At 38.6% G+C, this 15436-nt stretch overlaps 1 protein-coding gene across 1 annotated transcript; it reads left to right on the top strand.

The window, feature by feature from the left end:
* Window positions 1–4902: 4902 nt before the first annotated feature.
* On the top strand, window positions 4903–13733 carry casp3a (caspase 3, apoptosis-related cysteine peptidase a). Its single transcript, XM_084931733.1, has 6 exons — window positions 4903–5231; window positions 5575–5714; window positions 11094–11222; window positions 11357–11532; window positions 11630–11738; window positions 11854–13733. Exons 1-6 carry the CDS (start codon window positions 5167–5169, stop codon window positions 12081–12083), a joined length of 849 nt encoding a protein of 282 aa, XP_084787859.1. The 5' UTR covers window positions 4903–5166; the 3' UTR covers window positions 12084–13733.
* Window positions 13734–15436: the final 1703 nt, after the last annotated feature.

The following is a 15436-nucleotide window of genomic DNA, read 5'->3' as shown; positions in this document are numbered from 1 at the left end:
AAGTTACACTAACCCTAGTTTAAGCCTCAGACCTTCCCGGCTGATGCAAGCAAATGCTAATGTTAGCCTCTGATTTGGGCTGCTAAAGTAAAGACTTTTAGCTAGCTGACCAGCATAGATTATTTCGGTGGTTAACAGACTGTAGTGGTAATATTATTGAAAGTATAGTTTCACCTCAGCACATTTACAATTATGTCTATTTTGTAGCACATAGAAATGTTTAGTTAATATTTACAGACAGACACATTTTCCCTGTAACTGTGTTTTTACTCCAACATTTGTTGAAAATGTAATTTATGAAATGCTGAGCAGCACTTCTAGTATGTGGAATATTTTTGTCACCCCACTGTGCTAATGTGATTAAATACTAAAAATTATTACTAAAAAAATTAAATAATAAATCAATAATAGCTATTTCTTGATTGAACTATAATGTAAGCGCAGTGCTGGTGTGCAGGGGCTTTATATGCCTTGTCTATATCAAGCTTTTAGCCAAATATAAGCAGAGATATCTTTCTTAAAAATCCAGATCCTTACAGATTATTTGAGAAATGGATCAACAGCTATCACTACTTGAAGCACTCTAAGTCCTGCAGTGGAAAAATATTTATTATTATTATTATTATTTCACCTTTGATCACACACTTTGGTTTTCCAGTGCAGAGCAATGGCCAAGAAAAGGAAAGACTTCCCCGAGTGGAAAAAAAAGATGAAGATACAAGCTGGCGATGATCCAGAGCAGCTGGTCTCAGGAAATGAAGAAAAACCCTGATCACCTTCTCTACAAACACAAGGTGAGTTTAATGTTGTGGTTGATTTAGTTTTTCAAGGTATGTATGTTACTTTAATTATAAACTGCTTTTGTTGCAACAGAATGGTGTTATGTGTATGCAACTCTACATGAATTATAATCCTTTGTAGGGCTGTGTGATATGACCAAAATCTCACATCCCAATATAAGACATATCTCTCCTGATAACGATATATATCACAAAATAGTGCATTTTCTGTAAATTCTGTGATTCTCGGGCAACTCGACTTATGTGAAATGTTTTCAGTTAGGCGTCGTGTACCTGGAGTCGAGTGTTTTGACCGATGCATGAAACTATACATTTTTAGACATGAGTTTAAACAGCCGCCATTTTCTTTCTGAGTATTTATTACACGGCGTGCTGCAAGGAAAAGCCTGTTCTAACGTTTGAGTTTAAGGATTATTTTTGAGCACCTGACGACTCTTTTTTGCTTTTCATTCGTAAACTCTTTCATGTGATTCTTGTGTAGGTGGTTAAAGAGGTTTGTCGTGTTTGAGTGGTGGTGGGGACCAGTTTGTGGCATAATTTACATAGTACAGTTTTCTGCGGCGTGTCAGACTTTTCATAACCAAACCATGTCCATGCTACAGAGGTAGCCCCTCGTTTAACAATAAGGTCCTCGATTTCTTTTGACTGGTCCTTCTGATGGAGCTAGCTGGTTCTGCCTCATCCTTGCTGGCCATGCTGGTATTCTCTGTGCCTTCAATATTTAACATTAATTGTACCAATGTTGTTGTGTACGAAGCACAAATTAATTTAAGTTTTAATTTATGAATTTTTGAGCACATGGTGTATTAGGTTGTAATTGCATAGAAATGTACGTTTAAGGATATAAATAACTATATTTAATGAGTTATTTTGAAAAGTCTCAACAGAAACTTGAGCTTTATTGTGAAAGGTTTATGTGGAAAATAAACAAGCGGACGGCGGAGCCACGCAATGGTTTTACCGTCATTGTTGGTAACGAAAGTACGCGTAAAAACAGTCACTTGTCCGTCCATAGTGTGGTTATTGTAAGTATAAGAGAAAGAGAGAACTTTAAGAAATAATATAGCAACTACAGTGACCATCAAAACCATGAAAAAAATATTGCCGTAAACAGTTTATTTTGCAACACCACAAAACAAACAATAGTGTATAATATGAAACGATAGACATTTTTATATCGTCATCTGATATATATCGTCATATCGCACAGCCCTAATCCTTTTTTTGTTTATGTTGTTTATGTTCTAGGTTAAAAAATTACAAAAATACAAACTTTTTAAAATGTCTTGTTGTTTCTCTTTTTTTCCTCAGAATAAATTGCGACTAGTCTCAATGGCTGACATGGAGGAGCAACACAGCGACATGTTAACCCCGACTGCTGCAGTTCCTGTATGAACTGAGCAATTCTCAAAATTCAAGGAAAAGCTGAGTCTATTTTATTTAAAGCTCAGATGGACCTTGATGTACTAACATGCAGGCTGCATTCAGGACTTTGTCACACTGGTATATGAAGAGTGGTAACAAGACTTTGTAGTAATTTGTCTTACTATTGTCTTATTTGTTGTGATTTAGGGTGTGTGCGCACAAGCAGAGGTTTTTGTTTGTAACCGTAACCTCGTTTTCAGAGCCTTGTCTAACATTTAATGGTCATGAAATATGTCAGACTTTTTCCTCTACTTAAACAGCTAAGAGCATTTGAACACCGTGGAGAGAAAGGTGTGAATTAAGGATTTTGAACTATGATGTTTAAGTGTTGTCACTGCTGAGGATTCGTGGATACAGATCCTTATTCACTACGCTGCTGTTTACAGTTTAACTTTTCATCAGAACAATCACTTCTAATTGTACTTTGCTCCTCACTGACAAAACAAGTCCAGTAAATACACTTATCTTTAAGTTTGGGACAGTAATCTATCTTAATTTATTTTGTGTTGTAGTTATCATATGGGGAAAAGTCCTGTGGTTATCCATCCGTCCTGTTCGAATAAACCCAAAGTTCAGGAACATCTTCTTTAGATCTGTTCAGTTTTAAGTGGTGCCACATGAATAAACAGTCAACAACTTTCGACTCAAGTATGTTATATTGTAAGGTAAAGAGCCCAAAGAGTTAATCTCAGACAAATGTTCACACAAATGTGAATTGCATTGACTTCATTAATGAAGTCAATGCAATTCAGTAATCAAAGGTGTTTGGCTATAACTGACTACATGTGTATACTGTATCATAAGTGGACAGACATGGATGTAAACCACACCTTAACCATTTGGCTGAGGCAAAACTACCACAAGGCAGTGATTCTAACTAAAAGGTACTCTGGATATTATTAAATGTGAACATATCGTTAAATATGACATTTTTTGTTTGTCAGGTGTCCTGTTTGAAGAAAACACTTGGTAGCCACTTGAATGAATGTAAATAAACACATTTACATGAGGGCAACCTGATTTCAAGGAAATAAAAATGCTCAAATTTGAAAGCTTGTGAGTTATTTTGTTCATGTATCAGCTGTTTAGTCGTTTTATGACAAGATGGATGCTGTCATTATATTTTAGTATAGTGTTTGAGTTAAGGAGAATAAAAGAATATTTAACATTAATTGTACCAATGTTGTTGTGTACGAAGCACAAATTAATTTAAGTTTTAATTTATGAATTTTTGAGTACATGGTGTACTAGGTTGTAATTGCATAGAAATGTATGTTTAAGGATATAAAGAACTATATTTAATGAGTTACAGTGAAAAGAAGTGCTTGGAAATAGTAATATAAACAGAAATTTCAATTTTTCTATTAACGGAAAATATCAGTTAATGATACAGAAAATATACTGTGAATAAACGGAATTTTCCGTTTTATAGCTGAAGGAAATGTCCGTAAATAGTACAGAGAGTATACTGTAAATCTACAGAATTTTCCGTTTTATCATTTACAGAAAAGTCCGTCAAACTTCCGTAAAAAAACAGAAAATGTACTGGCAGAAAATTACCAGGACATTTTCTGTTTTTCTACGGAATATTTTTTTACAGTGTAGTATAATGTATATGTGTAATTTCAAAGCAGATGACTACTTTTTATTTCAACCTGTTTGAATTGCTGTACCCCTTGAAAACAACATACCAACATTTAATAATGTAGTGTCTCTGTAAATAAGCTCCACGTCTAGTTAAAGGTGGAACTTGTGTCTTTTATAAACAAGTTATATACTCCTGGATGTGCGAAGGTTTAATTCATTTTAGAGATGAAACTATACTTTCAAATGTTCACACACTGGACACTATATTAGGGACACCTTACTGATACAGGGTTGGACCCCCTTTTGCCTTTAGAGGTGCTGGTAATTACTTGTGGCATAGATTCAGCAAGGTGCTGGAAACATTCCTTTAGAGGTGACGTTGTGGACCATATTGACATGATAACATCACACAGTTGCTGCAGATGAGCTGGCTGGACATCCAGTGATTCAAATCTCCTGTTCCACCACATTCCAAAGGTTCTTTCTTGGATTGGGCTCTCTCTAAGCCCTAAAGATGACTGCTTGGAAAAATCCCAGTAAGTCAGCAGTTTCTGAAATGTATTTACAATATTTTCATTTAAAATGGGTCCACAAGAAAAAAGAACATTTTATATGAATTAACATAAAAAGATTTATTTCATAAATACGGGACAGCAAGCTATCAAAATGTTTCTGTAACTTTACACATTTACAATGTAAACTCCAAGAACTGTGCTGATAGATTTCTTTCTTTTCAGTAACTAAAGATGAAAAACTTTGGCACTGAAAAACTAATTTGCACCGTAAATGTGTAGTTAAACGTTTTTACACTGATGGTATGATTCAGTTTAGATCATAGTGGGCTGGATGTGGCCCACGATATAAAATGAGATTGACATCTCTGGTGTCTACGCTCGAATGCATCTGCCATGTGATTGGCTGATATTTATGTAAAATTGTGGTTGAATGGGTGTACTCAACAAAGTAGCCAGTGATTGTATTACTCGAGTTAAAATAAAAATAAAATGTAAGACCCCGAATTAAATTATATTTCTGTTATTGTGAAACGCCTTGGGTCGATTGTTAGTTAAATTCAGTGATCAAACGTATGTTGTTTGCGTCTGGAGAAGTCGTTTCGTGGATGTTTGTAGCTGTTCTCGTCTCGGCACGCCCCTGAATGTAAAACGAGCGCATCTCTGAGTGACATCAGCATCTTTTGTTTACCAGTCAGCAGAGAGTCTCTCAGGACCACACAGCAGCAGTAAAGGGAGAACATCCGCTGCCAGAGCACGACTGGGCATTTTTGAGGCCTTCTCTTTGTCACATAGAGAGCGTGAATTTGTTTGGTTAGCGTTTAATTACTTGCCTGTGAAAAATGTCGGAAAATGGATCCGGACCTGGAGTGGACGATACAGACGCAAAGCCAGGCAACGGAAAACAGTGAGTCACTGCATTAAGCTAGTTAGCGATCTTTATGTGTTGCGATCTATTGTGTTCATATCCTGTTGAAGGTTCAGGGTAAGAGTAAAACCGTTTGTCGTCCTTGACCTCAAAGATCACAGCCGCTCGTTTTTTCTTCTTCTTCTTTTTTACTGCTGTATTAACGCTCTGCTGTACTTTAACATTGCGCTATTTGATCGTTTGATATAACGGAGCTGCAACTGTAGTCCAATCTTTGCATGCTTCTTTCTTTATTTACATTAGCATTTCTCTGACGTGCATTATTTGCTGAGTTTCTAATCACACATTAAACTTCTAAACTAAATGTTGGCTTGTCCGTCAGATCAGCGGGCTCTTCGTCTGCTTCTGTCCCCGTGGACGTGGATGCCAAGCCCCAGTCACACAGCTTCAGATACCGCCTCGATTTTCCCAGCATTGGCCAGTGTATCATCATCAACAACAAGAACTTTGACAGGAGTACAGGTGAGCATTTGGGCGGTCTGTTAGTTTCTGAAATTTAAACTCGAAACGAAACAGCTGTAAGTAACATCTAAAATTAATCTTCCTGATTCAGTTTCAGGCGCAAAGTGAAAGAGGTGATAAAATGTCACATATGTGAGAAGCTGTAGAGCTACACTTGGTATATACAGCAGGTCTGTGACATTTAACGTGTGTAACATTAGACAAACTGGTGATCCATTTCTCTTTAGGTGAAATGTGCGATGATTTGACCAGTACTGCATAATATAGATGAGTTGGGTGAAGAAATTAAGGCTTTAATTTTGGAACTATGCATGCAAAAGAGCTCATCAGGGTTCTGCTGCATGCATACAGTTCATAATTTAACTTAGATCTACTGAACTCCATTATGCACTTTAGACATAAAAATTGACCTAGAGCTCCCTTGTCACAAAGGGTGACTTTAGCAGGGAGCTCCGCATGTTTGATTTGGCAGAGTTTTTACACTTGACGCAACCCCGAAGGGATTTGTGTCTTCGACTGGAATCAAACCAGTGACTTTTCCCTTCCTAAGAGAATGCATAAACCACTCCAGTATGGATGTACATTTGACATGAAGGTCTTAAAACGTGTTAAAGTGTTGGGATGTGTGAGTGGGATTTGTGCTGCTGGAGTTCAGGGCTTTAGCAATTTATATTACAACCAGTTCAGTGCAAGATATTTTATGGATCTGGACAAAAAAGCAACCACTATGTGGGTTACTGGTTATTTATTAGCTCAGTTTTGCTCTTGTTGCACTTTGTTGTTCAGCCAAGTTAGGGCCCTTACTTGAAGTAATAAACTAGTGATCAGTGTTGGGTAAGTTACTTTAAATTAGTAACTTAGTTACATTACTAGTTACTTCCATCAAAAGTAACTCAGTTACTTCAAGTTACTCGTTACTTTCAAAGTAACTAGTTACTAGGGAAAGTAACTTTGGTTTTACTCAGACTTCTGTTGTTAATGTGTTGCTAACTGGATACCCAGCAAGAGTGCCAGTCTTCTAGCTTGCTTACTTGCCACAAGTGCACTGTGCCACCTACCAAAGGAAAAAATAATGTGCATATTTCCACGAGAGAAATCCCACGCCTGGACCGTCGTTGACCACCGCCATGATTCTAGCCTACGTTACAGCGTCATGTGCGCTTTTTACATCCAACACAAAAACTGCAGTCGTGGTGCTTTTGATTGTACTCAGAACTCAGAAATTCTGCCTTCTGAATAGGAAGATGTAGGTAACACCAGACTGCAGATGAGCTGCATACAGGGCTGGACTGGGACAAAAAATCAGCCCGGGCATTTTGACTAGAGACCGGCCCACCATTATAGCAAAAATCATAAAGCCTTTGAATGAAAACAAACACTGTTGTGACAGTGATGTACACTGTTTTGATGGTATATATGTATCAATCTATCAATCGTTTGTTGTAAGACTCAGATAATTATTTATTAAAAGCTAGACATTTTAAATGAGAATAAGAAAGTATTTCTTTGTGCCCCCCTTTCCCTGTTAATGCCCTACCTGCCCCCCTGGCAAAACTTTGCTAGACCCACCCCTGCACAGTTACCAGCTGTCAGCTACATAGAAAAGGATCCTGGTGTTATTTATCTCTCAGAAACAGTTCATAACTTCCCTTCAACTCCTTCATGTCACCTAAAAGGTAAACCTGTTTCTCCATCACCTGTTCAGCTCTGATGATTCAGTAAGGACATCTCCTGGTTTCATCTTCATGTTTCCCTCTCACCACATATCCAAACCGATATCATGACCAGCAGCTTTACAGCTGTGGCTCCAGCAAACATCAGCTGATACTAGAAATTAATATTAAATAAATTCTAACAACAGCTGATCAAACTTGCTGCTGTTGTTTAACGTGACATCCGGTGGTTTCCTCTTTCTGGCGCAAAGCCGACGATAAATAAACAAGAGGGAAAAGCCGATCAGCTGATCATTGATCAGTTTCATGATTAAAGTAGCAACAGGAGAGGGAGGGGAGAGAATGAGAGAAGAAGAGGCAGCTCTGCAGCAAAGACACAGAATAACTCCAGCTTTGTGTCTTTTTCATTGTAGCTGAAGTCCGGGACAAACTGTTCCTTTTCACCTAAATACGAAACGCATAATATTTTCTCTGAATATGAGACGATTCTGTTTTTAGGGGACGGTTGGCAACTCTAATAATTAACCGTATGAACAAAATAAAGTTCAACATCAGTAACATAGCACCACCCAGCTGTATAGAAACTCCGTCATGCTAGCTAGCACGCAGCACAAAAAAGTCAGCACAACGAAAATAAACTCCAACTAAACTTGGTTTATATCTGACCCAGATAGACTGCAGGTCATAACTTCTTACCTGAAGTTCAGTTCACCTGACACTCGGACGGGCGGTCGCTTCGGGGCTCTCCTCCTGCCTCCCCTTTCTCTCATCCACCTGCTGGCCTCCGCCACTTGCTAATGTTACTGAATCTGTGGAAGCTCCGCGATAGCCACCACACGAAGTAACGAATAACGAGCCTATCTAAATCCCAGTAACGAGTAACGCGTTCCTGATTTTGGCAAAATAACTAGTTACCGTGCTCGTTACCACAATAATAACGTAGTTACTGTAACGCGTTACTTAATAACGCGTTAGTCCCAACACTGCTAGTGATACAGAGACCAAAGCTGATAAAGAGGACAATGTTTGCACAACTGTTGAAACCAGTTGCTGTATTAACACATTAGAAAATGTATTTGCTTTGTTTTCTTCATGCTTAGTAAATAAAAACAGGTATGGGTGGTGCACCGAGTTAACTATTTACATAGGGAAATGAATCCAGACTAATGGTAAAGGTTAACTTTGGGTAATGGATCCATTGTCTCAAATTTTCTTTGTTAAAACTTTAATTAGGTGTCAAATGTGCCCATGTCATTCCCATACTAGTGTTCTAATGACAATACATCCACCCCCCCCATTTTTACTAGACGCCTTTGACACAGTGGTGTGCATGGTAGAAAGCTGGAGGAGGGGACTTCTTTGAGTGTTAAATGTGAGGTGATGCCACCTTGTTGTATGAGTGTGTGTTGAGGCTAAAGGCTCACGTTTCATCTCCCTGTTGACAAGTGTTTGTTAGGGCTTATTTGCAATGCTAAGCTCTCCCTTGGTAACGTGTCACATCACTGCATTGAGGCTTGAACTCTATGCAGTAATGGCCCACGCTGTGGAGGCAGTGCTAAAGTGTGGCTTCTCTTCTCCTCTATTCTCTATGTAGGACAGAAACCAGGTGATTCATCTCACTTCTACACCTTTGAGAGTTTATAGGTGTGGAAGGTTTAACCTTAATGCTGTGGATTCCTATTTCCTCCATTCACTGCAGGTTTATTAGATGTTCTGGTTGGATCTGTTGCAGTTTACGTGTTAAGTATCCTTGCATTTGATGACAGTAGGTTTCGGGAGCTGCCAGCACATTTTACTGTCAGCGTACTGTCAGTTGGCTCATCAGCAAGTTCAGACACATGACTCAAAGTATGATCAGGCACGCAAGGCATGGGTGTGATCTATAAGATGACTGGCACCGCAAGAGAGTATGCTGATCAGTTCCTCTTCCTGTTCAACATTTGCTGTGGACTATTTTGTTTGAGAATATTCAAAATGTAGATTTTATTGGGAATGAAGTTGTTTTAAATAGTGTTGCTTTTGGGTGTTGAGGCTCAGATCATTATACTGGTTGCGTGATACTGGCTTTTTTCCATTTACTTTCAGAGATTAACCTTTTCCTCTGGCTTGTGTTCTCTAACTTTTTCTTTTTTGTCTCTCCAAAAACCTGTTTGCTGTTTAACTGTTTGAGGTAATCAGAGGGCCTGCAGGCTTGGTGGTTGTGGGCTGTGTTGTCCTGTTTTCATGTTCTTGTTTTAAAAAAGAAAAAAGGTTTAACCTCATTTCAATGGGGTTGAAATGTAAATGACAGAGAAAGGAACAATACATTTTAATGCACTTTTAGCAAATATATCATTAATATACACAAATCGGCACATATTAAATAGTTTAAGAAATCAAACTTTTAGCTGATTATGTTCTCTGAAATTGTTCAGAGCCCTAAAACTGTAACGGATGGTTGGTGCCATCGTTGCGCTTGAATTTAGGCTCCTCGAAAGCTGGTGTGTCCTTCTCTGACCTTTCATCTTGCTCTAATATCTCATCCCTCACACTGCGATAAGTCTGAATCTCCTACAATTCTGAGCAAAAGTGAAGTACTCAGGAATTAGTAACTCCTACTGCCAACCATAGAGGACACTGAATCAAAGTTTTGCCCATCATTTTGAAAAGAAAGCCAGAAAGCCCAGGATGTACACCTGACTATACAGCTGGATATACAGGTCTCGGGTCCATGTCCCTTACGTGATAGCAATGAATAAACATCAAAATAAACATCAAATGGCAGCTTTTCATTTATCTTTGTCAGTATAGCCATGCGTTATTTGTATCTAATGAAATGGGAATATCTCAATTTTTTTTGCCCTCTAAAAGTCAGAAGTGCCCCCAAACCCCCAGTCTCAGTCAGCCTCTGCATCTGTCTTTACAAACGTCCTGTGATGGTCTTAATATTCCATCAGATTTGTGTTTTTTGAAAACTTGTCTGGCAGGACTAAAAGGGCACACATGACTGCGTATTCAACATGCATCTCGATGTTCTCAGAGCAAACACGTCGAGTCAAGTAAACATCAGTAGTGGTTGATCCTGTACTTCGTCGTTTAGTTAGCGGAAAGGAGCAGGTGTTACCTGAACAATAACAAAGCTCTTTTTCTGTTCAGGTGCCTCATGACGAATAAGCCCTGACAGTGTGACTGTAAAGCAGTCTTTTTTTTTTCTTTTCTTTACAGCTGTGTAGGTTTTGTTATTTTCTGGCTCATTGCTGCTCAAGATGGGTGGAGATCATGTGTTAGTAAGAATAGGTGCGCCTGTAAACACCAAAGTCATTGGGTAGATCCATGCAGACTCGCTCCTGCTTCGTATGAGTCTAGCACACCGAACAGCACATGCTGCTAATGCTGACCTGCCAGTGGCAAAAAAAACCTTGCACCAACAGAATCCAATATAAAACGGACCGATAATGTGGTTTTGTACAACACTTAGAAGTGTGTTAAAAGAAGAAATTGAAGTTTACCACAACATCTCTTCCATCTGCTGCTGTTTAGCTGCAGTACACCTCCCTCCTGCTACGTCCAGTCAGGTTTCTCTGTCGTGTGGAAAAGCTAAATCAAAATGCGCTCCATTTATATTGTTTGTTTGTTTGTTTGTACACTTAGAAGGAGGAAATGTTGATTTTTCTTGCACATCGTTTTCATGTTGAAGTAACCAGAATTGTGGTTTTGTGTGTTCCAGGCATGAATCAGCGAAACGGTACTGACGTGGATGCAGGCAACGCCATGAGAGTATTTAAAAATTTAGGTTATAATGTGAAGCTGTACAATGACCAGACAGTTGATCAGATAATGAACGTTTTAACTGCTGGTGAGAATGATTTAAACCTCCCACTGCTACTCGTAAAATTAAAAATAAGCCTCATGCTATTGACTCTTTTCACATGTTTTTGTTATGTATCAGCTGTACGTGTCTTCATTTATCCATCTCTTTGTTTTTTTAAGCATCCAAGGAAGATCACAGCAACTCAGCCTCTTTTGTCTGCATTCTTTTGAGTCACGGGGATGAAGACTTGTTCTTCGGCACGGACGGCTCAGTAGCGCTCAAACACCTAACTTCACTTTTTCGAGGCGATCGCTGTAAATCACTGGCAGGAAAACCCAAGCTCTTCTTCATCCAGGTACCGTGGTGGTTTCTCTTCTAGTCCACTTCCTCTAACCTGCAAACCTGTAAACGAACACTGCTTCTTTTTTTGTGCATGTGTTGACATTGAATAGGCTTGCAGAGGTACAAATCTGGATCCAGGCATTGAAACAGACAGCGGAACTGATGGTGTTAAGATCCCTGTGGAAGCAGACTTCCTCTACGCCTTCTCCACTGCCCCAGGTTAAAATAAGGGCCTTTCCTTTTTCTTGTCTTTGTTTTTGCATGCTTGCATATTGTTTCCTTTAAGAAATATTGTATTTATACAAAGCGTATTCCATGACTTATCTACACACAGGTTACTACTCATGGAGGAATACTCTGACTGGGTCCTGGTTCATCCAGTCGGTGTGCGACATGATCAGCAAGTACGGAAAAGAACTGGAGATCCTGCACATCATGACCCGAGTGAACCACAAGGTGGCAGTAGAGTTTGAGTCTGCCTCCAATTCTCCAGGGTTTCATGCAAAGAAACAAATCCCCTGTATTGTGTCGATGCTGACCAAAGAGATGTATTTTTCTCGTTAATGTCAGAAAACTAGAAGAAAGGCTTTGGGAGTGCTAGAATTTTTTTTTATTTTATTTAAATGTACACTTTGTAACTCAATATCTCTTCTAACTTTCATATTGCTTGGAGGGCAGACACGATGCAAATGTCAGTGATGCTTCACCACCTTGGCATTATTAAGTTTATTCAGTGTTGAGTAGTTATTTAAGTCTGGCATTCACTTTTATCCCAGCAGCAGGCCCTTTAACCAAAAGGAAGGTTATTTTTCACATACCAACATGACATAAAACCTACAGATGTCTACAAGTAATAACAGCTTGAATTTCCGGGCTGAGTGTGTTACACGTAGATGCCTTTTTGCTGTTTACACTGCACATTTTAGGGAACACTGTTGTGAGCCAGTTTGATAGGAAGTTTGACCTTCTGCGTTTGTGTAATCATGAAACCATAGATGGGCTGATTGTCCACCAGCAACAATATCTCATACATGAGGAGTCTATTGTAACTTAAGTGTCTAAGCACGATGACGATCTGTCGTCTCTATTTACATTTGTATTTGTCTCCATTGCTGTGTGAGTGATGTCATTCACTGGATCGGTACCTGATGCGTTGTGCAAAGCCTGAATGAAAGCACCACCTGAACCTGGTGGGTAAATTATTATGTAGCAAATTCAAGAGCATCCTGTAAGTTAAATGTATGTGGGTTAGAAAGCTCAGAATTACATTTTTAATTTTCTGGGGGTTTTTTTTTCTTTTCTAAAGGTCAATTTCTTTCTCTTGCTTGTGAAAATCTTTGATGGGGAAACAGGTTTAATAGCCTGCATGGGAAGTGCTCCTCAATCCGCACAATGCTGTTTTTTGAGCCATATTTTAACACGTTAGACATACTTGAACTTTTTTTTTATTTCACTACTCTTTTCATGGCTTCTTGACTGGGCCGATTAACCTCATAGGCAGTCCACGGTGCAAAGTGTTAGACATTTCAGGATGTGGTTAGTTTAATTTGCCAGACAACTGGAACTACAAAGATGGATTTGTTCAGACAGGTGATACTTTCACTTTGTTTTTTATCTTGTGAAGACACAAAGCGTAGTACCATCCTTTCCCCGTAAACTTGAGAGGTTTGGTCAGACCAAACATGATCTTTGAATATGTTCACTTTGGCTTCAGGGATCAGTGATGTGCCTTTTTCCACAAACAGTGAGCCAGTAAAAGAAATATTGAATATTGATGGGAAAAAAGCTTTTGGTTGCAGCCTTAAAGAAACATTCATGGTGGCTTTTTTTAAATTAATAATTAACAAATGAAATGCAAATTTACTAAAGACATTTTGTACTTCAGTGATGCAATTTTCTTAATAACCACAAACAAACTGAGTAAAAGTTCTTCTGCAAAACTCATGTCACCATGAATATCAACTAATTCATAAGAGGCACAGTTTGATTGCACATTGATCCTGTTTTTACATGTGACAAATCATGAGAATGCAATTGTTTATGTACAGCAAGCCAGCTGTATGTGTCACTTACGCTGTTAAAATAATTCATCGTTGCATGTTTGACACGTACTTCTCAATTTGGCTTTTTTGTAAAATCACGATTTTGTAAGCAGCTGTGGTGTAAGGTTGATGTACTGTCTTTCACGCAAAATAAAGACCACTTTGTATTCTGTGCTGTGGAATTGGTTTCATTGTTTAGTTTTGGCTCATCTGTTGCAAGAATATTCATAGCACCAAAGATTACCAAACCCATTTTGTGACACATTCTTGGCAAACTCGTTCCAGTTTTTTCATAATATCATAACAAGAGCTAACCTGAAACAACAGTAAAAGATCCGCTTTTACGATGCCTTGAGTTTAAATATGCAGGATTTCTCCAGATTTGCCTGTAGGTGAGAAAAACTGAACCACCGGAACTTGAGACCCGGGGCCAGATAAAACTGTCTTGAGCACAAATGCACTTTACTGAAACTGCTCCCACAAACAAGTGAATTATAAATTTACAATCGACAGTGATTAAAATGCTTTATCTTAACCTTGATACCTGAAACCAATAGTATGAATAAATATGGCATAACTGAACCTAAAGTAATCATTTCTAGCTGCAGTGATTAGATTCACTGTGTTGTACAATATAAAAAGTAATTTCCCTCCCCCAACATAGCCATTTAAGACTTTCAGATTCCACTGAACCACGGTGAGATCATTTTCCACAAATGGAGAAAACTTGGAATGGTGGCGAGCCTTCCCAGGACCAAAATCACTCCAAGAGCGCATCAACAACTCATCAGGTCACAAAAGAACCAGAACATCTAAAGAACTGCCGGCCTCACCTCAGTTCAGGTCAGAGTTCGTGATTCAACAATAAGAAAGAGAATAAACAAAAATGGCATCCATGTGATAGATCACCATTTACCAGAAAAACACCTTGATGATTCCCAAGACATTTGGGGAAATATTCTGTGGACTACTTTTTTGGGAGGCTTGAGTCCCGCTACATCTAATGTGAAACTAACACAGCATTTCATAAAAATAACACCACCCACAGTCAAACATGGTGGTGATAGTGTGATGGTCTGGAGCTGCTTTGCTACTTAAGGACAAAGGGCTCCAGAAAACAAACAAACAAAAACTAAAACACCTCAAAACGTTCCCACTCCAAAACCTGTACTGGCATCTGATTGAAATTCTTTTGCACGACTTTAAAAAGGCCATTACTGCTCATAACCCCCCAATTTGGATGAATTAGAACAATTCTGCAAAGAAGAATGGGCCAAAATTCAGCCACAGTGGTGTGAAAGACTCGCTGTCAGTTATTGCAAATAGCTGATTGCAGTTCTTGCTACCAAAGGTAGCACAAACAGTTACTAAGGTTACAGGGCAATCACGTTTTTAGAAAGGGTCAGGTAGGTTTGGATAGCTTTTCTCCTTTAATAAATTAAATCATCATTTAAAAACTACATTTTCTCATTTTGCATGTTATTTTCCTATAATATTAAAATTTGTTTGCTCTGAAAAATGTGACAGGTGCCAAAAAAAAGTCAGGAATTGGGCAAACACTACTCAAAGAAAATTAAAGGAACACATTAAAAACTTCAGATCTCAATGGGGAAAAAATCATGCTGGATACCTATACTGATATGGACAGTGTGATGTGTTAGGAATAGGCCGAATTCTCAGGCAAACCAAAAATAAAAATGAAAAAATTTGAGGCAGCCTCATCATTTTTGATGTAAATCCTTGCAGTAATTCAAGATAGTACTCAGTAGTTTCACCCCCACCTGGTTCTATCCATGCCTGACAACATCAGGGCATCATGTCCTGGAGGATCCCGTCTATCAGCAGTCAGGTCATTAATAAACATGAGTGTTCCTT

This window comes from Perissodus microlepis, chromosome 6 (genome assembly GCF_051167445.1).
Source record: "Perissodus microlepis isolate ML-2025 ecotype Zambia chromosome 6, ASM5116744v1, whole genome shotgun sequence".
NCBI lineage: Eukaryota > Metazoa > Chordata > Actinopteri > Cichliformes > Cichlidae > Perissodus > Perissodus microlepis.
This window is presented reverse-complemented; position numbering and strand designations above follow the sequence as displayed.